We start from the raw sequence: 26,258 nt of genomic DNA on the forward strand, positions 1-26,258 counted from the left end.
TCTTCAAGTACACCAGAACGTAGGATCAGTTTCTAAGATAAATGTGCTCTATACATCGGTAGGCTGACACTGGGAACCTAAGGCAGAGAAGAGCAATTCTACTTGGTATTTTATCTGAGCATTGTTTAATATTTATGTATAGGACAACCATTTGAAACCTCCACAATTATGAATGCCGCTGTTGCCAATATCATAGTGTCCATCCTACTAAACAAGCGATTTGAATACGAAGATTCCACATTTAGAAAACTTCTGAAGTTGGTCAATGAAAATATCCGGCTTTTTGGAAGCCCCTCTGTCATGGTAATCTAAGCTTTCTCAAATGGAAAAGAAATAGTTGGTTGTATTCACAGAATACTCAATGTGGGTGCAATTCCATATTGTTTGGGCTTCACTGCAAAACACATCTTGAGAAATATGAGTTTCGTAAGATCCCAGGACAGCATTTCCTTCCAAAGGTCCTCACTCAGCTTTCTTTGTGCAGCTTTTAGGAGGGGAGAGGTATTGCATATTTGCAAGGAAAAGTATTAGTAGAAAGGAATTGCAATCTTCAGGTATTAAGGAAAGCAGAGAAATTAATACTCACCCTCCAAAGAAAAGGTATGTTGGCCAAAGAATGCAAATAATTATTTGGTTTAGATCAATCATCCTTCAGTTTTGAGCAGAGACATTTGAGAGAGACATTAATTCTCCGGTTACTAAAGATGAATGGAAGTGGTTATAATTTTCAGAGACATTTGTTGGAAATTCAAAAATATAGGAGCAGCTATTATACACATATAATTTGGACTTGTTGTAAGATTAAAAACTTTTGGTTATAAATTAAATTCTTGGTACCAATATGATTTTAATACCCAAATACATTAGATTTGGAAAAGCATAGCAAGCAAGGGAGATTTTGGACTTTGCAACAGTTACAACCACTACAGCCAGACTAGTCAAAGCTAAATTTATGTATAAATGTATATATGCATAAAACACATGGGATGCAGCATTGTTAACACAACTTAAAAGTTCTAAAAGAGATATTGAAAGAAGGGCCCCAAATAAATTTATTTTTAAAAAGCAAATATAAAAATTCAAGACAATATTCACCCCATTTATTATTTTCATTCATATAATTGGATATTCTGCTTAAAATATAATAGTTAGATAACTCAAACCATAACTGATGTTTTGTATATTGTATGCATGATCTTATGAAATTATATATAGTTGAAATATTTTATTTCTTTTGTAATTTCACCTTTTTAAAAAATAAAGGTGTTTTTCTTAATGTACAGGGCCCCATATCTATCCTTTGGGGACTCCACTTCTACATCCTTCGATTGGGAGAATGTCTGTCTATTCCTATGCCCCACTTCCTGACCCACTAGAGGACCTCTCCTCCTTATTCCAACACTTGCTTTTCTTACCCAGGAGTCTTTGTTGTGCAAGCTTTTCTGAAAGTCTAAGTCAGGTGTGTCAAGCTTTTGAAAGCCTTTGGCCCTCCATCAAGAATGGCTAATGGCCAGGGATAATACAAGCAATGTTAGGGTAGAGCTAAAAATGCCCCACCGCCAGCCCAAGACTGATGCTGACATGAGCTGAGGTGAAGCAATCTGCCTCAGGTGGCAAATCCAAGCGCTTCTCTGTCCCTGCTGTTGCACCACTGCCAGCCACGTCTCAGTTTTGCCCATGCCCCCATGGCTGCTGCCACAGTGCCCTGTATTGTGGCAGCACTGTGAGTGACACCATGGGTCTGGGGGGACAGTGCCAGGGGGGCATTTTGCTGCCCCTGGGCACTTCTGGTTGACCTCTGTCTAGGGGCTTGTCCACATCTGAGCAAACTGCTAATCCACAAGTACAAGGGGGCTCCATAGCTACAACAGCACATAAGAAAATGGCCTCCAGCCTTGGCCTCTAAGGGAAATTTACTCAATGTTGCTCCAACCCAAACATTTTTGTTCTGTGTCATTGTTTATTCCTCTGTGGAAGATGAGATATTTGGAGTACCACCTGAGAATTAAGCACTGGGCTTTTCTCTTTGTCGTATTCTATCCTTACAGCTGTATAATATATTTCCTGCTCTTGGCTCGCTTTTGGGAGCCCGTAAGACTATCCTTCACAACAGAGATGAGATGCATGCCTTCATAAATGCCACCTTCATACAACACCTCAGAGATCTGGATGAAAACAACCAAAGGAGCTTAATAGATTCATTTCTTCTGAGACAGCAAGAGGTAATGGAGTCTTTTGAGCCTGCCAATAATATTTTTTATACTTTCAAATGTTGAAATTTTCACATTTAGAAAAACATTTCCATGTGAGCTGGTGTCTAATATACAGTGGTACCTCGGGTTAAGTACTTAATTCGTTCCAGAGGTCCGTTCTTAACCTGAATCTGCTCTTAACCTGAAGCACCACTTTAGCCAATGGGGCCTCCTGCTACTGTTGCGCCGCCACTGCACGATTTCTGTTCTCATCCTGAAGCAAAGTTCTTAGCCTGAAGCACTATTTCTGGGTTAACGGAGTCTGTAACCTGAAGTGTATGTAACCCGAGGTACCACTGTACTCTGCACATTTTATTTTGCTTTTGCTCTATAAAGCTTTGGTGAATATCCGGAGTCTGTGATCTGATTGCTTGCAGGGCTGTTTTCCAGTGGGACTCCCACTCCTCTCAAAAGAAAAAGGGGAAAAAATCAACCTTTAAGATACGGTAGCTCAGTTGGTAGGAACACGATGCTGCGTACGCCAAGGTTTCAGATTCGATCCCTGTAAGGGACAGCTGCAGTCCTACACTGCAGATGTTTGGAACAGATGATCCTCAGGGTCCTTCCAACTCTATGATTCCATGACCAGTCCAACACATCACGCTCCCCCCCCCCCCCAGTATTTCTCTTGCACCACGCTCCTTTCTTCTGCCTGTGACATGCTTTCATGGAGAAAAGAGATTTGAGTGTGCTTGCTGTGTATGATTTTTCTACTTTCCTAGACCGCTTCTCTGCTCTTTCCATTCCAGTGAGTGCCCTCCCAGCCCTTGGCTAACTACTTTGATATCTGCAAATGGAATTTCCTCATTCACCTGGTTATTGCCAGTTCTTTCTTTTTACACCTCAGGAGAAAGACAAGCCGGATGGATATTTCCACAATGAAAACCTAAAAGCCGTTGTGGGAAACTTATTTGCTGCTGGCATGGAGACCACTTCAACCACACTGCGCTGGGGACTGTTACTAATGATGAAATATCCTGAAATTCAGAGTGAGTGCTTTTCATTGGGTTGGCTCCCATTACTCTAGCTAGCATATCTTGATTCTAGTTATACATATCTACAGTGGTACCTCTGGTTAAGTACTTAATTTGTTCCAGAGGTCCGCTCTTTTTTTTATAAAAAATAATAATTTTTTCTTAAGTTTCCATTTATCAAATCAAACATATCATACCAATTAGTCCAAATTGTAACAATACAAATCATAAAATCCAAATATTTTCCAAATTATAGTTTTTTGTGGGGGGTACCCATGCTCCGAGATCGGCAGGAGGCCAATCATCTATATTTCTGCTGCTTTGTTGTTTGCAATGATGCTTTCAGTCTCCTTTTCTCATCTCCTCGTCGTTACTCATTTTCCTTTTCAGTCCCTCCAAGTTATCTCCACAAATGGATTGAAAGAAACAGTCTTATTTATTCTTCTGTGTGGACTTTGTAGTGCTCTCTTGTAAAACAATCACATAGATCCAATAATCATTCGAGCAGTCGCCGCCATCTTATTCCATTCCGATGAGATACAATCTTAATGTCTGCTCGTAAACTTTTCCAGACCCGCTGCATCATAAATTAGCCTCTCCAGGAGGGTTACCGCCTTTTCAACTTTATGATTCCAACCAGATAACAAATCGGCTCCCCTTCCCTAAGACCATATATCATGCAGCAAAGGTCTGCCTGCCCATGTCGGATCACATTGTAACTGTGTCACACCAAGAGCCAACTCTTCTTTCCAAATCTTTTACAGAATAAAACCTTCAATTTGTATTTATTCTTCCCCACACAGTTTATTTTTAGTCCCACTTACAATTGGTCGTAGCGACGGTTCTTCTAAGGGGGAGGGTTGTTAAGTAAATCACATTGAAAAAGTAAAAAGTTCTCCCCCCCCCTTCTGTTCCGTTCCACATACCAGCATGTCTGCGATTCTTTGATGTAATCCTCCTGTCCCAATCTTCTTCATCTCGGTGGTAAAATTATTAGCAAATAAAAACACTCCTGACCTCTCTCGAAGCATGTGCGTTTATTTCTCCAATTTTTTTCCTTTTAAGTAACGCAACTAGTTTTGCTCCTGGAAGCAGCTTCGGAAGAGTTCCGAGACCCGCATGAGGGTTATGCGCCCAGTGCCTCGCACCCTCTCCTTCTTCCGAACTCGGGGATGATTTCTGGCAACCACGGGCGAAAACAGCATCTTCCCCTTCCCTGGGAAGATAATGGAGACTGATTTACTCCCCATAATCAGCCTCAAATTACCTCGTGCGAGCAGGATAGATGGTATTATCCGCCATCTTCCAAGGCGCCCCTAGCAGCCCCCTTCAGAGGTCCGTTCTTAACCTGAAACTGTTCTTAACCTGAAGCACCACTTTAGCTAATGGGGCCTCCCGCTGCCACCGCGCCGCTGGAGCACGATTTCTGTTCTCATCCTGAAGCAAAGTTCTTAACCTGAGATACTATTTCTGGGTTAGCAGAGTCTGTAACCTGAAGCATCTGTAACCTGAAGCGTCTGTAACCCGAGGTACCATTGTATCTGGGGGCCTGGGAAGCTGGGGGGCTGAGCCCCACAATTTACAATGAGGGGGGTGCCCTCCTCAATATTCCGCAACTGGGTGGGCCTTGTTGGGCCTAGTTTCACTGTGTGACATCAAACATGTCAGCCCCCCCCCCATGTTGGGTGTAATCAAGCATGCATGTTTCTGACTTTCGCTTCCTACATAACTATAAGCAAATTGTGTATTTCCACTAAAATTCCCAGGTGAATAGTGTCTTCCACAATTTTGCCTTATGTTGTGAGATTGTGCAGTCCCATTGCATAATTAGCTGTCAGTTACACCAGGAAATCTGAAGATATGAGTCAATGGCAAACATATGCTTTTGAGCCACCAATGAGTTTATTTTAACAAAAAAATTCCTACTCCACTGCCCCCAGTTAAGGTCCAAGAAGAAATTGCGAATGTTGTTGGATCTTCTCAACCAAGGATTGAGCACCGAACGAAAATGCCATATGTAGATGCAGTGATCCATGAGATCCAGAGATTTGCTGACATTATCCCAACAAATCTGTCACGCGCAACCACTGTGGATGTTACCTTCAAAGGCTACTTTATTCCAAAGGTAATCACTTTGATTAAACTGCATTCTTTGCTCAGTTGACAGCGATCAATTTCTTCATTAATTAGGACATTACACTTTAGGCTAAGAAGAAGAAGAGTTTGGATTTGATATCCTGCTTTATCACTACCCTAAGGAGTCTCAAAGCAGCTAACATTCTCCTTTCCCTTCCTCCCCCACAACAAACACTCTGTGAGGTGAGTGAGGCTGAGAGACTTCAAAGAAGTGTCACTAGGCCAAGATTACGAGTCCACCAGATTACGAGTCCACCGCTCGTCCACCACTAGGAGCAGGCCCCACTGACCTCCTTGTAAAGTAGGGGGCCAATGCCCCCCTGGGGGCCCCTGTTGGAGCCCCAGTTCCCTAGTCTGGGCCTACTTGCTTCTGCCTTCCTCGCTGCATACAGGTCTTTATTGAGTCATCCCAGAAAAGTTGGGCAAGGGGCTCAGTCAACAATTCTCTCAGCCCAATGATGACTGTTTAAGGAGCTAATGGTATATAATCTCTGGATTATAATCCAGATTGTTTCTTGTGTTTTTTTTTAAAAAAAGACATTGAGGACTATACCATAACGATTTGCTTGACAGCCCATATCCATTTTTTAAATCACTCTTGCTTTTCCTTTGCAGGGGACTCACATCATGCCACTACTGACCTCCGTGCTGCACGATGAATCTCAGTGGGAAAAACCATACCAATTCTATCCTGAGCACTTTCTTGACTCTGAAGGAAAGTTCATAAAGAGAGATGCATTCATGCCTTTCTCTGCAGGTAACTCATTTTCTGTCTATTTATACATATCCAATGTGAGCTAAATGAACAGGCCATCCTAAGTATATTAACATAAAATAAAACTTGGATGGAAGACACAATCCCAAACTTTGGAGTACTTATATCTGTCATTTAGAACTGCAATAAGATACGCAACATCATTCATTTTCAGTAGGGCAACTTCTGGGCCAGTGGCCAAATTGGACTCTTCAAGGCTCTCTAACCACCCTCAGAACGTCCCCCAGGCCTTGGCTTTCAGTGGACCTGCTCTGTGTTCCCCTCGTGGGCTTTGGCCTGGCCGGAATGTGCCATTGATCTATGATAATGCCACCTGCTTGCTGTGGTGGAGAATGGATACAGGCTGTTTGGAGGATTGGGGTACAAAAAACTCTCAGACCGTGGGCTGAAAAACATCCGCTCCCCTTGGTTTTCAGCCCTGTAGAATGCTTCTTTTAAAAAATATATATATTTTTATTCATTTTCAAATACGAATTTATACAACCATTTTCGAAATTTATTACATAGTATTCTTTTTTGACTTCCCTCAGTTTCTCTGCCAATCTTCCGTTTTAATCTTTTCTTTTGTTTACACATTTCTAATTTTTCTATTGCCTTTAAATTATAACCTCCCCAATCTTATTCCCTTTTTTACAATATTCCTTATAGTTTCACAGAACATCTTGAAAACCTACAAGCGTTGTCTGCTCATCACATATACTTTTCAGATAATGTGTAAATTTTCCCCAGTCCTCGATGAACTTCTGGTCTCGCAAATATCGACTCTTCCCTGTTAATTTATCCAATTCTGCGAAGTCCGTCAATTTCATTCTCCATTCTTCGATCATCGGGAATTCTTCCTGTTTCCATTTTTGGGCTAGGAGTATTCTCGCTGCTGTTACTGCGTATTGGAAAAGTTTGCAGTCTTTTTTATTTACTTCATTTCCTACCATTCCTAAAAGAGAAGCTTCCGGTTTTTTAATAAATGTATATTTCAACATCTTTTTCAGCTCATTATAAATCATTTCCCAGAAGCCTTTCACTTTCTTACATTCCCATCACATATGATAGAATGTCCCTTCCTTTTCTTTACACTTCCAACACTTATTACATGTTTTATACATTTTTGCAAGTTTTACTGGTGTAATATACCATCTATAAACCATTTTCATGACATTTTCCTTTAACGCAGTACATGCCGTAAATCTTAATCTATCATTCCATAATTTTGTCCACTCCTCAAATTGTATATTATATCCAAAATCCCTAGCCCAATGCACCATCACCGATTTAACTTCTTCTTCTTTTGTATACCATTCCAGCAGCAATTTATACATTTTTGATAATATTTTGTGATCATTACTTAATATTTCTATTTGAAATTTTGAATCTCTTTCCACATAACCATACTCTTTAAAATCCTTTTTAAACATTTCATTAACCTGATAGTAATGCAACCAATCATACACATACTCTTTTACCTCTTCATATGGTTTCATTTTCCACTTCCCTCCTTCTTTTATTATTAGCTCTCCATATGTTATCCATCTCCCCCTCATATTGATCTTTTTAACACTCATCACTTCTAATGGAGATAACCAGTGAGGAAGTTTTGGTTCCAATGGGTTTTTATACCTATCCCATATTTCTATAAGAGATCTACGGAAAATGTGGTTTTCAAAAGCCTTATGTATTTTCTTCTTTTCACACCATAAATATGCGTGCCAGCCAAATCTATTGTCAAAACCTTCCAGATCCAACAGCTCTCCATTATCTAATTTTATCCACTCCCTTAACTAACAGGCATGATGCTTCATAGTATAATTTCAAGTCTGGCAGGGCGAAGCCTCCTCTTTCTTTCGCATCTGTTAATAGCTTATATTGAATTCTTGGCTTCTTACCCTGCCAGATATACCTTGAAATTACTCTTTGCCATTCTTTAAAAATTGATGCCCCCTTAATTATAGGGATTGTCTGAAACAAAAATAACATTTTTGGCAGCACACTCATCTTTATCATTGAAATTCTCCCCCAAAATGATAACTTCATCCTTCCCCACACCTCCAGATCTCTTTTTATTCCATTCCACACTGGTATATAATTATTTTGAAACAGATCAATATTCTTGGGAGTTAACCATTTTTTTGTTTAGTCATGTCCAACTCTTCGTGACCCCATGGACCAGAGCACGCCAGGCACTCCTGTCTTCCACCGCCTCCCGCAGTTTGATCAGGCTCATGTTTGTAGCTTCAAGAACACTGTCCAACCATCTTGTCCTCTGTCATCCCCTTCTCCTTGTGCCCTCCATCTTTCCCAACATTGGGGTCTTTTCCAGGGAGTCTTCTCTTCTCATTGGAGCCTCAGCTTCAGGATCTGTCCTTCCAGTGAGCACTCAGGGCTGATTTCCTTAAGAATGGATACGTTTGATCTTCTTGCAGTCGGAGTTAACCATATTCCCAAATATTTAATTTTCTTTACCACTTCTATCCCTGTCTGTTGTTGCATTGTCTCTATCATGCCTTGATTCATGTTTTTTGCTATTATTTTAGTCTTTTTTTATTTAATATAAACCCTGCTACTTGACCGAACTGCTCTATCTCCTCTAATATTTTTCCCACACTTTTTACTGGTTCTTCCACCGTTATTACCAGATCATCAGCAAAAGCTTTCACCTTATACTCATTTTGACCTACTGTCACCCCTTTTATTTCTTCATTTTTTCCTATTGATTTCAGGAAGACCTCCAGTACCATGATGAATAACAAAGGAGAGAGAGGACATCCCTGTCTTGTACCCTTAGTTATTTTTATATCTTCTGTAGTGATGTTATTAACTATCAACTTTGCTCTCTGTTCTGTATATATAGCCTTTATTCCATTGAAAATTTCCTTTCCCACATCCATCAATTTCAAGTTCTTTAACATAAATTGCCATGATATATTATCAAAGGCCTTTTCTGCATCCACAAATATTAGCATAGCTTGTTTCTCATTCCTGGCAGTCAGATATTCTAAAATATTAATTATATTCCTTATATTATCTTTCATCTGTCTGCAAGGAAGGAAACCTGCTTGATCTTTTTTGATAATTTCTTGTAGTAACTCTTTCATCCTCTTTGCTAATATGCTTGCAAAATTTTTCTAATCTGTATTTAGCAATGCTTCTTGCTGGGAGTTCATCTTTTGCATACTTGCCAACATTCTTCAGATGAAAATCAGGACATTTTTCATATGTCCCAACTCACCCTCCTCAAAAGACCATTTGTGTTCCCCAGCCCCCCGCAGAGCATTTATTTTCAGAAGAAGGTCGAGTGCTGCCATTTCTAAACCAACAGGACTCACGACTTGCACCCTCCACTGTCCTGAGAAAACCCCTTAGCCCCAATCTGATTTTATTCTTTTGGTAGATTTACAAAAGGAAAAACACACACCGATAAACACATTTTAGAAAGAGGCAAGATTAGACATGGCTGCCCCAAGCATTTTTTAATAAATCCAGACTCCTTGTGCTCCGTTCTGCTCCCCCTTCCTCCCACCCAGGACTGCTCTGCCCTCTGCCTCCCCCTCAGAGCCACTGCATCATCAAGCTAGTTCTCGACAGACACATCCTCTCCTCCAGCAGCCGCTACGGAGGGGCAAGCGCTGGCTCATACTTTTCCCCAAGCTCAGCAGCAGAGCATGCATTGTGGGACTGGAGAATTGGGACACTTGGAGAACATGCAGTTCTTCAAGATTAGTGTTCATTCTTGTTGCATTTTAGAAGGGTATCATTATGAAATTTCAAACAGTGAGCAGTTTGATGCATTCCATTATAGATAAAACAATAAAATGTTGTTAAGGAAGCCATGAGCCCAGTTTCAATCCTGCTTGCGCTTCCTTACAGGTCGGAGAGCATGTTTAGGTGAGAATCTTGCCAAAATGGAGCTCTTCCTCTTCTTTACAAGCCTCCTGCAAAGATTCACATTCCAGCTACCTCCTGGAACATCTGAAGATGACCTGGATTTGACCCCTGCTGTTGGGTTCACAACACCACCCATGCCCCACCAACTCTGTGCTCTGCCACGTTCATAAGATGCAAAGTTCATGGGTTGCTTATCCTCCCTGTGTGTGCAATGCAAGCCTTTTTAAACACCCTTATTAACCATGGACATTGTGGTTCAGTAGACTTCCAGTCGGATTGGCCCATGATGTGTCACAAAACTTAAGTGTTGCACACTATGTTCTGCTTAATGTTTGGAGTAAATATGATTCTGTATTAATTGTAGTGCTTTAGTTCAGCCTAGGAATTTAATTTTGAAATTTATTTGATTCTGTTCAGGAAAAAAAATACCTACTATCATATATATACCAGTAATATATATAATCTATATATTTTGTGTCAAGCCACTTCATTCCTTGTGTATTTTACTGCTTCATCATGTGGTTCTAAGTGAAGGGCACTTTTAAAAACAAAGATTTAAGTGATGGATGGTCAAAAAGGAGTAGTCAAATGCAGGTGTTTCTCCCCACTCTGATGAAGAGGCTCAGATTTTAACTGAGGGTCACAGGTATAGCAAGTCTACAGGTAACAAAATAGATTAAGTCTTTCCATGTGAAAAGGTAAAGGGACCCCTGACCGTTAAGTCCAATGATAAATTCCACTGTTTTTAAAAAAATTTGCATCAGGAATCTGATTAAGAACATTGTCCCCAGATTTATCTATATTCTGAGAGGCCTTCCAGTTTTGATATCCAGATCATATTTCCAAAAGATAAACTCCCTGTTTAGGAAATGTCTTTGGTTTTGGGATGATTTTACATAAATACAAAGCACCTTTGGTAGGTTGGGCATCATTAGGATCAAGATATTTGAAAGTTCAAACAACTCCTGAAACAATTAAGTCTGTTAGAAAGCTGTGGAATACATTAGTCAATAAAAATAAATTTCCTTCATTTTCAGATGCAAAACTTACTCTGTGGAGCAATTCTATTTTAAAAATTGGGGGGAGGGAGGTGATGGTAGTATGGAAAAACTGGGTGGGAGAAACCACTGTTTTGCTTTCTTTGAAGAGTTAACTTCCCCAGCACTGGTGGTCTTTTTATTGCTGACCTACTCCTGCCTCCAGCTCCTGCCAGCTTTTGAGGACTGAAGGTCTCCACCTTCCCACTGCCCTCTAAGGCCCCTCCCCCAGCAGCCTACAGCTCCATCACCTTGCATCTCATGACTTTGCAATCTTCATTTCTCTCCATGTTCTGGGTGACCAGGGAGAAGGGAGCTGGTCGCAGCAGGAGGGGGAGACTCCCCGGATGAGGCAGGCTGTGTCATCTCTGTCTCCTGGCCCCCTTCCTCTCCTGTCTGAACTGTTCTCTGCCCCAGCTTCTTCCTTCTCTCTTCAGCCTCCAACACCTCCTCCCCCAGTCAGCTCCCTCTTCTCCCACTGACCACTTATCCCTCCACCAGTGCCCCGGCTCTGAACCTTCTCCCCCTGGGGGTTTCCCAGCTGCTGCCTCTCATCACAGCCAGTCCATGATACCTACCCACTTTGAACTTTTTATTTATTTATTTACAGCCAAGTGGTGTGTAAATGTTATGAAATAAATAAATAGGGCTCGGGTCCATCTTGCAGTCTCTTGTCATATCTTTCCCGACATTGTGATATGTCATATCTTTCCCGACGCTCATGATGTCACCGACATTGTGATGTTGTGCTCTCATGATCAACCGACAAAACTGATTTCTTATATTCACATGTTAACAAATGCCTTCAAATTGTCGCGAATTCTTCGCGGTGCTTTAGCAGAATGCTCAGAGTCCCAGGTTCTTCAGTGCAGTATTATTTATTGTGAACTAAATATATACAAATATCTACAGAAGCTGTACATATAATCAGACAGAGTGCAGTATTATTTATTGTGAGCTAAATATATACAAATATCTACAGAAGCGGTACATACAATCAGACAGAGTACCTGGCTGCACCTTAAAGCAAATAGGAAGGCTCTTTCTCTCTGACTACACTACACCACCACCATGACCTCTGGACAGGTTAACCTTTTAAACCGATGACAGCACATTACTGCTTAGTCATTCTGACCCAGTAACTCTACAGAAAGTATTGCATCAGCCTGTTGCATCAACTAGCAAACTCAAGCCTGCAGACTTACTTTCACAGCATTCTGTGAATCCCGACAAAATATCTCGAAGCATCATATTCCCAGTTAAATGTCCAAATGAGCTAGTGGTAATGGTTTCACTTGGAAAATACAACGACTGTACAAGCTGCAGAGACCTTAAAATAGTTTTTTATACAAGCAACTAATCTGTGAAGCCCCCTCATGCGGAGTGAGTGGGCTCTTCAATTCCTGTCACTGGGGAATCCAGGTCTGCCCACATCTGAAACAGTCCCCTCAAGTGTAGCATGTTGTTCTTTACCTTAAAGGGCAGATACAAACATTTATTCTAATATGAGGAAGTAGCAAGTATTGCAAATATTCACATGTTACATTCAACAAATGCTCAATCTGCGTACACGAGTAGCTAAGTTGTACACTCATACAATTATTGACAGTTATTCACTTTATGAAGGCTGATTTCAAAAAGCTGAAGGAACTACTGGGTGAGATCCTATGGTCAGAAACACTCAATAAGATGGTCCAAATGCTGAAATTTCTACTGAAGTATTCCTCACTGGACTCTTAACAAATATATTCCTCCCTGGGCCCACTAGAATTTCAGTGGTACATCGGGTTACGAATGCTTTGAGTTACGTTTTGTCGGGTTACAAATAATTTTAACCCAGACGTGAGTTTTCTGAGCTCTCGGAGGCCTCGCCACTGCCAAGTCCCAACATCTGTGGGGCCTACAGACACTCAAAAATTGGCCTCCAGCCATGTGAGCTCTCCGAGGCCTCCACAAGCCAGTTGTGATTGTGGAAGAGGACCCTGAGCCCCCATCCAAACAATAACTCATCAGCGCAGGTAAGGAAAAAAATCACATTTTCATTTTGTACTGTTTTATTGATTTCATTTTATAGATCAATGGCTTCGTTAGATAGTAAATTTTTTGCAAAATTGCTGTTTTTGGGGTCGCTTTTCATCGTCTGGTTCCTGTTGCGTGTGTTTCGTTTGTTAATTGAGTCCCTCGCTGCTAATCAGAGGCTTCCTGTTGAGTCTGCCAGCTGTGGAGTCCCGAGCACCCACGCAACACAGAAGTTATAGTTGGAAGTTTTGTTTTTGCTGGCTTTTTGCATTTTAGTTGTCTGGCTTTTTCAATTTTTTGACATGACTTGTTCTTCATTTTATGGGACTGACTTGTGTCTTCGCTTTTGTGACTGTGGCTTGTGATTTCATATTTGTGACTTGTTTTTGTGACTGTGAGGAACCCAGTTCAGCTACTGGTTGATTGTGTGACTGCAGAAACGTTTCCGAGCACAATTCAAAGTGTTGGTGCTGACCTTTAAAGCCCTAAACGGCCTCGAGCCAGTATACCTGAAGGAGCATCTCCACCCCCATCATTCTGCCCGGACGCTAAGGTCCAGCGCCGAGGGCCTTCTGGCGGTTCCCTCACTGCGAGAAGCCAAGTTACAGGGAACCAGGCAGAGGGCCTTCTCGGTGGTGGCGCCCACCCTGTGGAACACTCTCCCATCAGATGTCAAAGAGAACAACAACTTCCAGACTTTTAGAAGACATCTGAAGGCAGCCCTGTTTAGGGAAGCTTTTAATGTTTGATGTATCGCAGTATTTTAATATTCTTTTGGAAGCCGCACAGAGTGGCTGGGGAGGCCCAGCCAGATGGGCGGGGTAATAATAATAAATTATTATTATCATTATCATTATCATTATTATTATTATATTATTATTATTATTATTAAAGCCCCCCATCCAAACTGACTATCATCAGTTATTTTTTTTTCATCTAAACTGCTGTCTTATTTACTTTATAATGCAGTACAATGATTATAGATCAATGGTCTCGTTAAACAGTAATATTCGTGTTAAATTGCTGTTTTAGGGTTGTTGTTTTCATCGTCTGGAACTGATCAATCCACTTTCCATTACTTTCAATGGGAAACGGCGCTTCAGGTTAAGGACGCTTCAGGTTACGAACGGACTTCCAGAACCAATTAAGTACTTAACCTGAGGTACCACTGTACCTGCTCTGATACCGTGGTAACCGCCTGTCAACACCTGAGCCTCTTGCCACCAGATGCAGAACTGCATGTGCTTAAAATGGCTGTAATCTGCCTGGGGACCTTATGGATCAAGAGCAACTATGAATAAAAGACATCATCATCAGCTAAACCACAACGTTGCACAAGCCAAGAGGAAGTATATCACACAAGTTTGTCTATGGAGCAAATAGTTCCAGAGATGACTGACAGAAGAGAGCCATGCTGCATAGTGCAGAAAATTGCACACACACACACACCCCAAAATATTTGTGCAGTATTTCTCCAAGAACATCTCCCTATGTTGCTGACAGCGGTATATTAATTAACTAAACTAGCTACACACACATGCCGCATAGCAGAATATTTGTAAAGAACGAGTTCAGCAGGTTCTGAGACTATCTCAAAAATTTCTCACTAGTTCAATAATTACACAAGAGGATTTCTTAACAGTTGTTTGGGTTCCTTCCAACTCTCCAGTTCTGTGATTCTATAATGTTGTTCTAAAACTGAACATTGGACCTCCCAAGTATTCAAAAGATGTTGAACGTGCTCGACAATTTTATTTCAGGAAGAAAACACCCCTGCTCAAGTAAGTATAAAGGGAATGCTGAATCATCAATCGTAGCTTGCAGTAAAATCTGGGGGAAAGTTCATTCCATTGAATGAAATGATTCATTAGAGACAGTTCCTAGTATATTTGCTGCTCATTTCAGCCAGCGGACATTGTCCTTGATCAAACGATGTTGTGACTTTCACAGTAATCACTTCAGAAATTTGCTCACTGAAAAGAAATGGATTGGACTGAACAGATTCCAGCATTATTCCTGCTCATCCTTACAATTATATTCATTTGGAAATGGGGCAGTTTCTGGAATAGGAGCTCCAAAAATCTCCCACCAGGTCCAACACCTTTACCACTTCTTGGGAATCTCCACATGATGGATCTGAAGAGACCTTACAGAACAATGTTAAAGGTAACGTTTTCTTTTCTTTCTGCAGCAAGGCAAAGATTCTGTGGATGTTTTTAGGTCAGGTAGATGTCAGTGTTCCATCTCATAAATGCATATATGCCAATATGATAAAACTCTGTCAAGTATGGCTTATTCGTTTTTTTCTTCCTTCTTGTGTGTGATTGCTGTTATGGTTTAGGCTGATAGCTGATCTGTGCAGTGGAGGGACTGGGTCACTGGAGGAGGGGAATAGGAATGCCACAACCAGACTGGGACGCGGGTGATGCTGTGGTCTAAACCACAGAGCCAAGGCTTGCCCATCAGAAGGTCGGCTTTTCGAATCCCCATGACAGGATGAGCTCCCGTTGCTCAGTCCCTGCTCCTGCCAACCTAGCAGTTCGAAAGCACGTTAAAGTGCAAGTAGATAAATGCCAGGACTGTAAACGGCATTTCCATGTGCTGCTCTGGTTCGCCAGAAGCGGCTTAGTCATGCTGGCCACATGACCTGGAAAACTGTCTGCAGACAAAAGCCGGCTCCCTCGGCCTGAAAGCAAGATGAGCATCACAACCCCAGAGTCGTCCATAACTAGACTTAACAGTCAGGGGTCCCTTTACCTTTACCTTAATCAGCCTTATCCGCAAAAATTAGCTGCAAAATTATCGAACTTTTCAGTGTGAAGCCAGCACTTCTAAATACATCATTTTAGAATCCACTCAAGTTTTCACAATTATCTTACGTGAAACAAAACAAAGCAATTATATTGCTGAATGTGGGCTTTTAAGTGCACCCATGTCTGAAATTACGTTCTTATTGAGAATGTTCATCTGCACAGGAAGCAATCGCTGTTCAAAAAAACAACAATATCAAAGAGAACTGGATAACGTATAACACAATATTAAGGGAAGAGGTGGGTCAACTACCATATTTTTCGCTCCAAAAGATGCGCCAAGTTTTTAGAGCAGGAAAACAAGAAGAAAAATCTGACTCAAATGTTGTACTAAACTATTTCAAACAGCAAAGTGGGTGGCTCCTGTCTGCTTTGCTGCTTTAAAGCGAGCCACAGTATACAATGAAGAGAATGGAAAAAGGACAGACGTGGTGGTAAAGGTACCCCTGCCTGTACGGGCCAGTCTTGACAGACTCTAGGGTTGTGCGCTCATCTCACTCTAGAGGCCGGGAGCCAGCGCTGTCCGCCGACACGTCCGGGTCACGTGGCCAGAGTGACGAAGCTGCTCCAGAGCAGCACACAGAAACCAGCAGCACACGGAAATGCCGTTTACCTTCCCGCTATAAAGCGGTACCTATTTATCTACTTGCACTTAGGGGTGCTTTCGAACTGCTAGGTGGGCAGGAGCTGGGACCGAACGATGGGAGCTCACCCCGCCGCGAGGATTCGAACCGCCAACCATGCGATCGGCAAGTCCTAGGTGCTGAGGTTTTACCCACAGTGCCACCCACGTGGTGGTGGTATGGTTGCATTGGTTTTTTGTAACATAAAATCATTCAATAAAAATTATTTTTTTGAAAAAGAGAATGTTCATCTCTTCGCAATACCCACAATTCCCATGATTCTTTGGGCAGGTGTAAAAAATTTTATTAGATTAAATCTAGGTCTCCAGGGTAATTTTAGCTAAAGGCAATATTGGAAAGCACTGGCACTCCTTGGGTGAAACATAGGAGCCTAATTATGAGCAGCCAAAACTGATAGCTCAGTTGGTTGAGCATGAGACTTTTAATCACAGGGCCGTGGGTTCGATCCTACGTTAGGCAAAAAGATCCCTACATTTCAGGGGGTTGGACTAGATGATCCGTGTGGTCCCTTCCAACAATTCTATGATTCTAACTTTCAATTTCTTAAGGAAGGAAAATTCACATCAGTTTTCAACATTATTTGCTCACAATTATATCCAGATAAAATAAAAGACCTGCAGAATTTGCCATCCTACTGCACTTTCTTCTTAATAATTTGAGGTTACTCCTCTTGCTAAAGGCACCCATGTGATAGACAATGCTTAGACATTTAAAGTTGATGAATTATACCATGAAACCATGTAAATGAAATGAGTTTTTATTTCAGATCTGTGACAGTATGTATGTATGTTTGGAGGGGTTTATTTGATGTTTCTCTCTTTTGGTCATTGAACTCCAGTTGTCAAAAGAACATGGCCCCATCTTCCGCATCCAAATGGGATTCCAGAAAATGGTGGTGCTGACAGGGTATGAGACAGTCAAGGAGGCTCTGGTGAATCAGGCGGACGCATTTGCAGAGAGACCCACCATCCCAATTTTTGAGGACCATGCAAGAGGCTTTGGTGAGGTCTTTACTTCTGTATAATAGCTTGTGCTGTTTGTGAAACTTAGTTATCATAGCAATATAGAATCTGATTGTTAGTTTCAATTATAGCTTGGAGGACAGCCTGCCAATCGACCGGTGTAGCTGCAGCCATTGGATGGATAATGTCAGATGTCTTTGTCACTGCCAGCAAAAGAGTAGTGTTGAGGGAATAGGAGAATCTGGTCATAAGATAATGTGCCATTACATCTGAAGGGCCGTAAACTGGAGAACCCACTCTCCAATCGTGTTCTGAGGGTACAACCCATAGGGATATTGCTGAAGTTCTGGAGAATGTGTGTCTTATCAGAGACCGGAAGAGGGACCAGCTGAGAGGCATCCTCAGTTCCACAGATGAAGGGTGAGATAAGCCAAAACATATTATCGTGGCCATGATAACTTGAAACTTGATCTCTGCTCTTCAGGTGTTGTTTTTTCACATGGTGAAAACTGGAAAGCGATGCGGCGGTTCTCACTAAGCACATTACGGGACTATGGCATGGGGAAAAGGTCCATAGAGGACAGAATTGTGGAAGAATGCAGTGTCCTGATTAAGACATTTGAATCTTACCAAGGTGGGTTAGTGTTTCCCTCTACTCTTCCAGGGCAAAACAACACTATATTAGATGCCCACAATATTGTGTTATATACATATTACTAACTCTCAGAAATATAGTAACCAGGATTCCCTGTGAAGAAGTTACCAATCTGCAGTGTTCAGGTCAGTGTGACATAATGCTGGCCTCTGTCCCTCTTTCCTGTCCTCCTCCTATGATCCCCTCTCACATCTCTGCCTCCCAAGGGCTTGCACAGCTGTTTGTTGCAGCAACCCTGGCTTCAAGCTCCCAAGCGGAGGGGAGAGGAGAGGTGGCTGAGGGAACACTTCATGAGGGAGGGTGTTTGAAAAAGGGTGAGAGGCCACTGGCTTTGCAGGCAAGGGGTGACATAACTGGCTCCTGAGGCTTGGAGTGCATTTGCCCCACAGGAAAACCACAGAAAGAATGTAGCTGGTCAAGGGAGTCATGGTGTCAAAAAGGATGAAGACCTCTGCTTAGGTATATACTGCCCATGACTCTTTAGTGTTGCTTAACTCAGATATCTTCAAGTACACCAGAATTTAGGATCAGTTTCTAAAATAAATGTGCTCTATACATCGGTAGGAACCTAAGACAGAGAAGAGCTATTCTAATTGGTATTTTATCTGAGCATCGTTTAATATTTATGTATAGGACAACCATTTGAAACCTCCACAATTATGAATGCCGCTGTTGCCAATATCATAGTGTCCATCCTACTAAACAAGCGATTTGAATATGAAGACTCCACATTTAGAAAACTTCTAAAGATGGTCAATGAAAATCTCCAGCTTTTGGGAAGCCCCTCTGTCATGGTAATCTAAGCTTTTTTAAATGGAAAAGAAATAGTTGGTTGTATTCACAGAATACTCAATGTGGGTACAATTCCATATTGTTTGGGCTTCACTGCAAAACACATCTTGAGAAATATGAGTTGCGTAAGATCCCAGGACAGCATTTCCTTCCAAAGGTCCTCACTCAGCTTTCTTTGTGCAGCTTTCAGGAGGGGAGAGGTATTGCATATTTGCAAGGAAAAGTATTAGTAGAAAGGAATTGCAATCTTCAGGTATTAAGTAAAGCAGAGAAATTAATACTCACCTTCCAAAGTAAAGGTATATTGGCCAAATAATACAAATAATTATTCTGTTTAGATCAATCATCCTTCAGTTTTGAGCAGAAGTGACAAAGAGACATTAATTCTCCAGTTACTAAAGATGAATGGAAGTGGTTATAATTTTCAAAGAGACAATTGTTGGAAATTTAAAAAATATAGGAGCAGCTATTATACACATATATTTTGGACTTGTTGTAAGATTAAAAGCTTTTGGTTATAAATTAAATTCTTGGTACCAATATGATTTTAATACCCAAATACATTTGATTTGGAAAAGCATAGCAAGCAAGGGAGATTTTGGACTTCGCAACACTTACAACCACTACAGCCAGACTAGTCAAAGCTATATATATGTATATATGTATATATGTATAAAACACATGGGATGCAGCATTGTTAACACAACTTAAAAGTTTTAAAAGGGATATTGAAAGAAGGGCCCCAAATAAATTTATTTTTTAAAAAGCAAATATAAAATTTCAAGACAATATTCACCCCATTTATTATTTTCATTCATATAATTGGATATTCTGCTTAAAATATAATAGTTAGATAACTCAAACCATATCTGATGTTTTGTATATTGTATGCATGATCTTATGAAATTATATATAGTTGAAATATTTTATTTCTTTTGTAATTTCACCTTTTTAAAAAATAAAGGTGGTTTTTTTAATATACAAGACCCCATATCTATCCGTTGGGGACTCCACTTCTATTGGGAGAATGTCTGTCTATTCCTATGCCCCACTTCCTGACCCACTAGAGGACCTCTCCTCCTTATTCCAATGCCTGTTTTTCTTACCCAGGAGTCTTTGTTGTGCAAGCTTTTTTGAAAGTCTAAGTCAGGTGTGGGGAACCTTTGGCCCTCCAGCAAGAGCTAAAAATGCCCCACCGCCAGCCCAAGACTGATGCTGACATGAGCCGAGGTGAAGCAATTTGCCTCAGGTGGCAGATCCAAGCGCTTCTCTGTCCCTGCTGTTGCACCACTGCCAGCCACGTCTCAGTTTTGCCCATGCCCCCATGGCTGCTGCCACAGTGCCCTGTATTGTGGCAGCACTGTGAGTGACACCATGAGACTGTGGGGGGACAGTGCCAGGGGGGCATTTTGCTGCCCCTGGGCACTTCTGGTTGACCTCTGTCTAGGGGCTTTCCACATCTGAGCAAACTGCTAATCCACAAGTACAAGGGGGCTCCATAACTACAACAGCACATAAGAAAATGGCCTCCAGCCTTGGCCTCTAAGGGAAATTTACTCAATGTTGCTCCAACCCAAACATTTTTGTTCTGTGTCATTGTTTATTCCTCTGTGGAAGATGAGATATTTGGAGTACCACCTGAGAATTAAGCACTGGGCTTTTCTCTTTGTCGTATTTTATCCTTACAGCTGTATAATATATTTCCTGCTCTTGGCTTGCTTTTGGGAGCCCGTAAAACTATCCTTCAAAACAAAGATGAGATGCATGCCTTCATAAATGCCACCTTCATACAACACCTCAGAGATCTGGATGAAAATGACCAAAGGAGCTTGATTGATTCATTTCTTCTGAAACAGCAAGAGGTAATGGAGTCTTTTAAGACCACCAATAATTTTTTTATATATTTTCTAATGTTAATAATAATATAAAGCTTTGGCTAATATCTGGAGTCTGTGACCTGATTGCTTGCAGGGCTGTTTTCCACTCAGACTCCCGCTCCTCTCAAAAGACAAAGAAAAAAACCACCTTTGAGATACAATAAGGTTGCAGATTCGATCCCTGTAAGGGACAGCTGCAGTCCTATACTGCAGATGTTTGGAACAGATGATCCTCAGGGTCCTTCCAACTCTATGATTCCATGATTCCATGACCAGTCCAACACGTCATGTTCCCCCCCCCCCCCAGTATTTCTCTTGCACCACGCTCCTTTCTTCTGCCTTTGACATGCTTTCATGGAGAAAAGAGATTTAAGTGTGCTGGCTGTGTATGATTTTTCTACTTTCCTAGACAGCTTCTCTGCTCGTTACATTCCAGTGAGTGCCCTCCCAGCCCCTGCCTAGCTACTTTGATATCTGCACATGGAATCTGCTAATTTCTTTTTTTTTTTTTTACACCCCAGGAGAAGGACAAGCCGAATGGATATTTCCACAATGAAAACCTAAGATCCCTTGTGAGTAACTTATTTGCTGCTGGCATGGAGACCACTTCTACCACACTGCGCTGGGGACTGTTACTAATGATGAAATATCCTGAAATTCAGAGTGAGTGCTTTTCATTGGGTTGGCTCCCATCACTCTAGCTGGCATCACAGTTCAAGAAGGACACTGACAAAGAAGGACACTGACAAACTGGAATGTGTCCAGAGAAGGGCAACCAAAATGGTCAAAGGCCTGGAAACGATGCCTTATGAGGAACGGCTAAGGGAGCTGGGCATGTTTAGCCTGGAGAAGAGGAGGTTAAGGGGTGATATGATAGCCATGTTCAAATATATAAAAGGATGTCACATAGAGGAGGGAGAAAGGTTGTTTTCTGCTGCTCCAGAGAAGCGGACACGGAGCAATGGATCCAAACTACAAGAAAGAAGATTCCACCTAAATATTAGGAAGAACTTCCTGACAGTAAGAGCTGTTTGACAGTGGAATATGCTGCCAAGGAGTGTGGTGGAGTCTCCTTCTTTGGAGGTCTTTAAGCAGAGGCTTGACAACCATATGTCAGGAGTGCTCTGATGGTGTTTCCTGCTTGGCAGGGGGTTGGATTCGATGGCCCTTGTGGTCTCTTCCAACTCTATGATTCTATGATATCTTGATTCTAGTTATACATAACTAGAGTGGTACTTCTGGTTACGTACTCAATTCTTTCCGGAGGTCCGTTCTTAACCTGAAACTGTTCTTAACCTGAAGCACCACTTTAGCTAATGGGGCCTCCCACTGCCACCGCGCCATTGGAGCGCGATTTCTATTCTCATCCTGAATCAAAGTTCTTAACCCGAGGTACTTTTTCTGGGTTAGCGGAGTCTGTAACTTGAAGCGATGTAACCTGAAGTGTCTGTAACCCAAGGTATGACTGTATCTGGGGGCCCAGGAAGCTGGGGGGCTGAGGCACCACAATTTTCAATGAGGGGGATGGCCCCCCTCAATATTCCACAACCAGGTGGGCCTTTTTCGGCCTAGTTTCACTGTGTGACATGACACATGTCAGTCCGCCCAATGTTGGGTGTAACCATGCACGCATGTTTCTGACTTTAGCTTCCTACATAACTATAAGCAAATTCTCAGGTGAATAGCATCTTCCACAATTTTGCCTTATGTTGTTAGATTGTGCTCATAGATCAGGCATTCCCATTGCATAATTAGCTATCAGTTACACCAGGAAATCTGAAGATATGAGTTGGTGGCAAACATATGCTTTTGAGTTTGGCATTGGGGGGGGACAAAAAAAACCCACCAATGAGTTTATTTTAACAAAAAAATTCCTACTCCACTGCCCCCAGATAAGGTCCAAGAAGAAATTGCGAAGGTTATTGGATCTTCTCAACCAAGGATTGAGCACCGAACGAAAATGCCATATGTAGATGCAGTGATCCATGAGATCCAGAGATTTGCTGACATTGTCCCCACAAATATTCCACATGCAACCACTGTGGATGTTACCCTCAAAGGCTACTTCATTCCAAAGGTAATCACTTTGATTAAACTGCATTCATTGCTCAACTGACTGCAATCATTTCTTCTTTAATTAGGACATTGCACTTTAGGCTAAGAAGAAGAATAGTTTGGCTTTGATATCCTGCTTTATCACTACCCAAAGAAGTCTCAAAGCAGCTAACATTCTCCTTTCCCCTCCTCCCCCACAACAAACACTCTGTGAGGTGAGTGGGGCTGAAAGACTTCAGAGAAGATTACGAGTCCACCGCTCGTCCACCACTAGGAGCAGGCCCCACTGACCTCCTTGTAAAGTAGGGGGCCATTGCCCCCCTGGGGGCCCCTGTTGGAGCCCCAGTTCCCTAGTCTGGGCCTACTTGCTTCTGCCTTCCTCGCTGCATACAGGTCTTTATTGAGTCATCCCAGAAAAGTTGGGCAAGGGGCTCAGTCAACAATTCTCTCAGCCCAATGATGACTGTTATGGAGCTAATGGTATATAATCTCTGGATTATAATCCAGATTGTTTCTTGTTGTTTTTTTAAAAAAAAGACATTGAGGACTATACCATAACGATTTGCTTGACAGCCCATATCCATTTTTTAAATCACTCTTGCTTTTCCTTTGCAGGGGACTCAGATCATGCCACTACTGACCTCCGTGCTGCACGATGAATCTCAGTGGGAAAAACCATACCAATTCTATCCTGAGCACTTTCTTGACTCTGAAGGAAAGTTCATAAAGAGAGATGCATTCATGCCTTTCTCTGCAGGTAACTCAATTTCTGTCTATTTATACATATCCAATGTGAGCTTATGGGACGCAGGTGGCGCTGTGGGTTAAAGCCTCAGCGCCTAGGACTTGCCGATCGAAAGGTCGGCGGTTCGAATCCCTGCGGCGGGGTGCGCTCCCGTCGCTCGGTCCCAGCGCCTGCCAACCTAGCAGTTCGAAAGCACCCTTGGGTGCAAGTAGATAAATAGGGACCGCTCACCAGCGGGAAGGTAAACAGCGTTCTGTGTGCTGCGCTGGCTCACCAGATGCAGCTTGTCACGCTGGCCACGTGACCCAGAAGTGTCTGCGGACAGCGCTGGCTCCCGGCCTCTAGAGTGAGATGAGCGCACAACCCTAGAGTCTGTCAAGACTGGCCCGTATGGGCAGGGGTACCTTTACCTTTACCTTTAATGTGAGCTTAATGAATAGGCCATCCTAAGTATATTAACATAAAATAAAACTTGGATGGAAGACACAATCCCAAACTGTCATTTAGAACTGTAATAAGATACGCAACATCATTCATTTTCAGTAGGGCAACTTCTGGGCCAGTGGCCAAATTGGACTCTTCAAGGCTCTCTAACCACCCTCAGAACTTCCCCCAGGCCTTGGCTTTCAGTGGACCTGCTCTGTGTTCCCCTTGTGGGCTTTGGCCTGGCCGGAATGTGCCATTGATCCATGATAATGCCACCTGCTTGCTGTGGTGGAGAATGGATACAGGCTGTTTGGAGGATTGGGGTACAGAAAACTCTCAGACCGTGGGCTGAAAAACATCCGCTCCCCTTGGTTTTCAGCCCTGTAGAATGCTTCTTGTTTGGAGTTCATCTTTTGCATACTTGCCAACATTCCTCAGATGGAAATCAGAACATTTTTCATACCCATCCAACTCACCCTCCTCGAAAGGCCATTTGTGGTCCCCTGCCCCCCGTCAGAAGAAGTCGAGTGCTGCCATTTCTAAACCAACAGGACTCACGACTTGCACCCTCCACTGTCCTGAGAAAACCCCTTAGCCCCAATCTGATTTTATTCTTTTAGTAGATTTACAAAAGGAAAAACACACACCGATAAACACATTTTAGAAAGAGGCAAGATTAGACATGGCTGCAGCAAGCATATTTTAATAAATCCAGACTCCTTGTGCTCCGTTCTGCTCCCCCTTCCTCCCACCCAGGACTGCTCTGCCCTCTGCCTCCCCCTCAGAGCCACTGCATCATCACGCTAGCTCTCAACAGCCAAATCCTCTGCTCCAGCAGCCGCTATGGAGGGGCAACCTCTAGGCTCATCCTTTTCCCCAACCTCAGCAGCAGAGCGTGCATTGTGGGACTGGAGAATTGGGACACTTGGAGAACATGCAGTTCTTCAAGATTAGTGTTCATTCTTGTTGCATTTTAGAAGGGTATCATTATGAAATTTCAAACAGTAAGCAGTTTGATGCATTCCATTATGGATAAACCAATAAAATGTTCTTAAGGAAGCCATGAGCCCAGTTTCAATCCTGCTTGCGCTTCCTTACAGGTCGGAGAGCATGTTTAGGTGAGAATCTTGCCAAAATGGAGCTCTTCCTCTTCTTTACAAGCCTCCTGCAGAGATTCACATTCCAGCTTCCTCCTGGAACATCTGAAGATGACCTGGATTTGACCCCTGCTGTTGGGTTCACAACACCTCCCATGCCCCACCAACTCTGTGCTCTGCCACGTTCATAAGATGCAAAGTTCATGGGTTGCTTATCCTCCCTGTGTGTGCAATGCAAACCGCTTTTTAAACACCCATATTAACCATGGACATTTTGGTTCAGTAGACTTCCAGTCGGATTGGCCCATGATGTGTCACAAAACTTAAGTGTTGCACACTTATGTTCTGCTTAATGTTTGTAGTAAATATGATTCCGTGTTAATTGTAGTGCTTTAGTTCAGCCTAGGAATTTAATTTTGAAATTTACTTGCTTCTGTTCAGAAAAAAAAATTTCCTACTATAATCTGTATACCGGTAATATATATAATCTACATATAATCTATATATTTTGTGTCAAGCCACTTCATTCCTTGTGTATTTTACTGCTTCATCATGTGGTTCTAAGTGAAGGGCACTTTTAAAAGCAAAGATTTAAGTGATGGATGGTCAAAAGGGAGTAGTCAAATGCAGGTGTTTCTCCCCACTCTGATGAAGAGGCTCAGATTTTAACTGAGGGTCACAGGTATAGCAAGTCTACAGGTAACAAAATAGATTAAGTCTTTCCATGTGAAAAGAGCAATGATAAATTCCACTGGTTTTTAAAATTTACATCAGGAATTTGATTAAAAACATTAAAAACTTTCTGTGTAAAAATCCTGTTTTAAAAATTTGGGTGGGTGTGGAAAAACTGGGTGGGCGATGCTGTGATCACTAGGCCTGCACTATTTTGCTTTCTTTGAATAAAGAGTTAACTTCCCCGGCACTGGTGGTCTTTTTATTGCTGACCTACTCCTGCCTCCAGCTCCTGCCAGCTTTTGAGGACTGAAGGTCTCCACCTTCCCACTGCCCTCTAAGGCCCCTCCCCCAGCAGCCTACAGCTCCATCACCTTGCATCTCATGACTTTGCAATCTTCATTTCTCTCCATGTTCTGGGTGACCAGGGAGAAGGGAGCTGGTCGCAGCA

General features: G+C 42.2%; 1 protein-coding gene across 1 annotated transcript in view; it reads left to right on the top strand.

Annotated features, from left to right (window-relative positions):
- The window catches only part of LOC310841171 (uncharacterized protein), a 30,237-nt gene extending 4,180 nt beyond the window's left edge, over positions 1-26,057 (top strand). The window contains exons 4-18 of the mRNA XM_083731758.1: positions 143-303; positions 2,049-2,222; positions 3,079-3,241; positions 5,167-5,351; positions 5,978-6,119; positions 9,999-10,180; positions 15,050-15,238; positions 17,365-17,527; positions 17,973-18,122; positions 18,777-18,937; positions 20,624-20,797; positions 21,334-21,475; positions 22,705-22,889; positions 23,483-23,624; positions 25,139-26,057. Of these exons, the coding sequence (XP_083587884.1) occupies positions 143-303; positions 2,049-2,222; positions 3,079-3,241; positions 5,167-5,351; positions 5,978-6,119; positions 9,999-10,180; positions 15,050-15,238; positions 17,365-17,527; positions 17,973-18,122; positions 18,777-18,937; positions 20,624-20,797; positions 21,334-21,475; positions 22,705-22,889; positions 23,483-23,624; positions 25,139-25,326 (2,501 nt within the window). The 3' untranslated portion in view covers positions 25,327-26,057. The remainder of the gene's footprint in view (positions 1-142; positions 304-2,048; positions 2,223-3,078; positions 3,242-5,166; positions 5,352-5,977; positions 6,120-9,998; positions 10,181-15,049; positions 15,239-17,364; positions 17,528-17,972; positions 18,123-18,776; positions 18,938-20,623; positions 20,798-21,333; positions 21,476-22,704; positions 22,890-23,482; positions 23,625-25,138) is intronic.
- The last annotated feature ends 201 nt before the right edge of the window (positions 26,058-26,258 follow it).

This window comes from Podarcis gaigeae, assembly GCF_964106915.1.
Source record: "Podarcis gaigeae genome assembly, chromosome: 3".
Lineage (NCBI taxonomy): Eukaryota > Metazoa > Chordata > Lepidosauria > Squamata > Lacertidae > Podarcis > Podarcis gaigeae.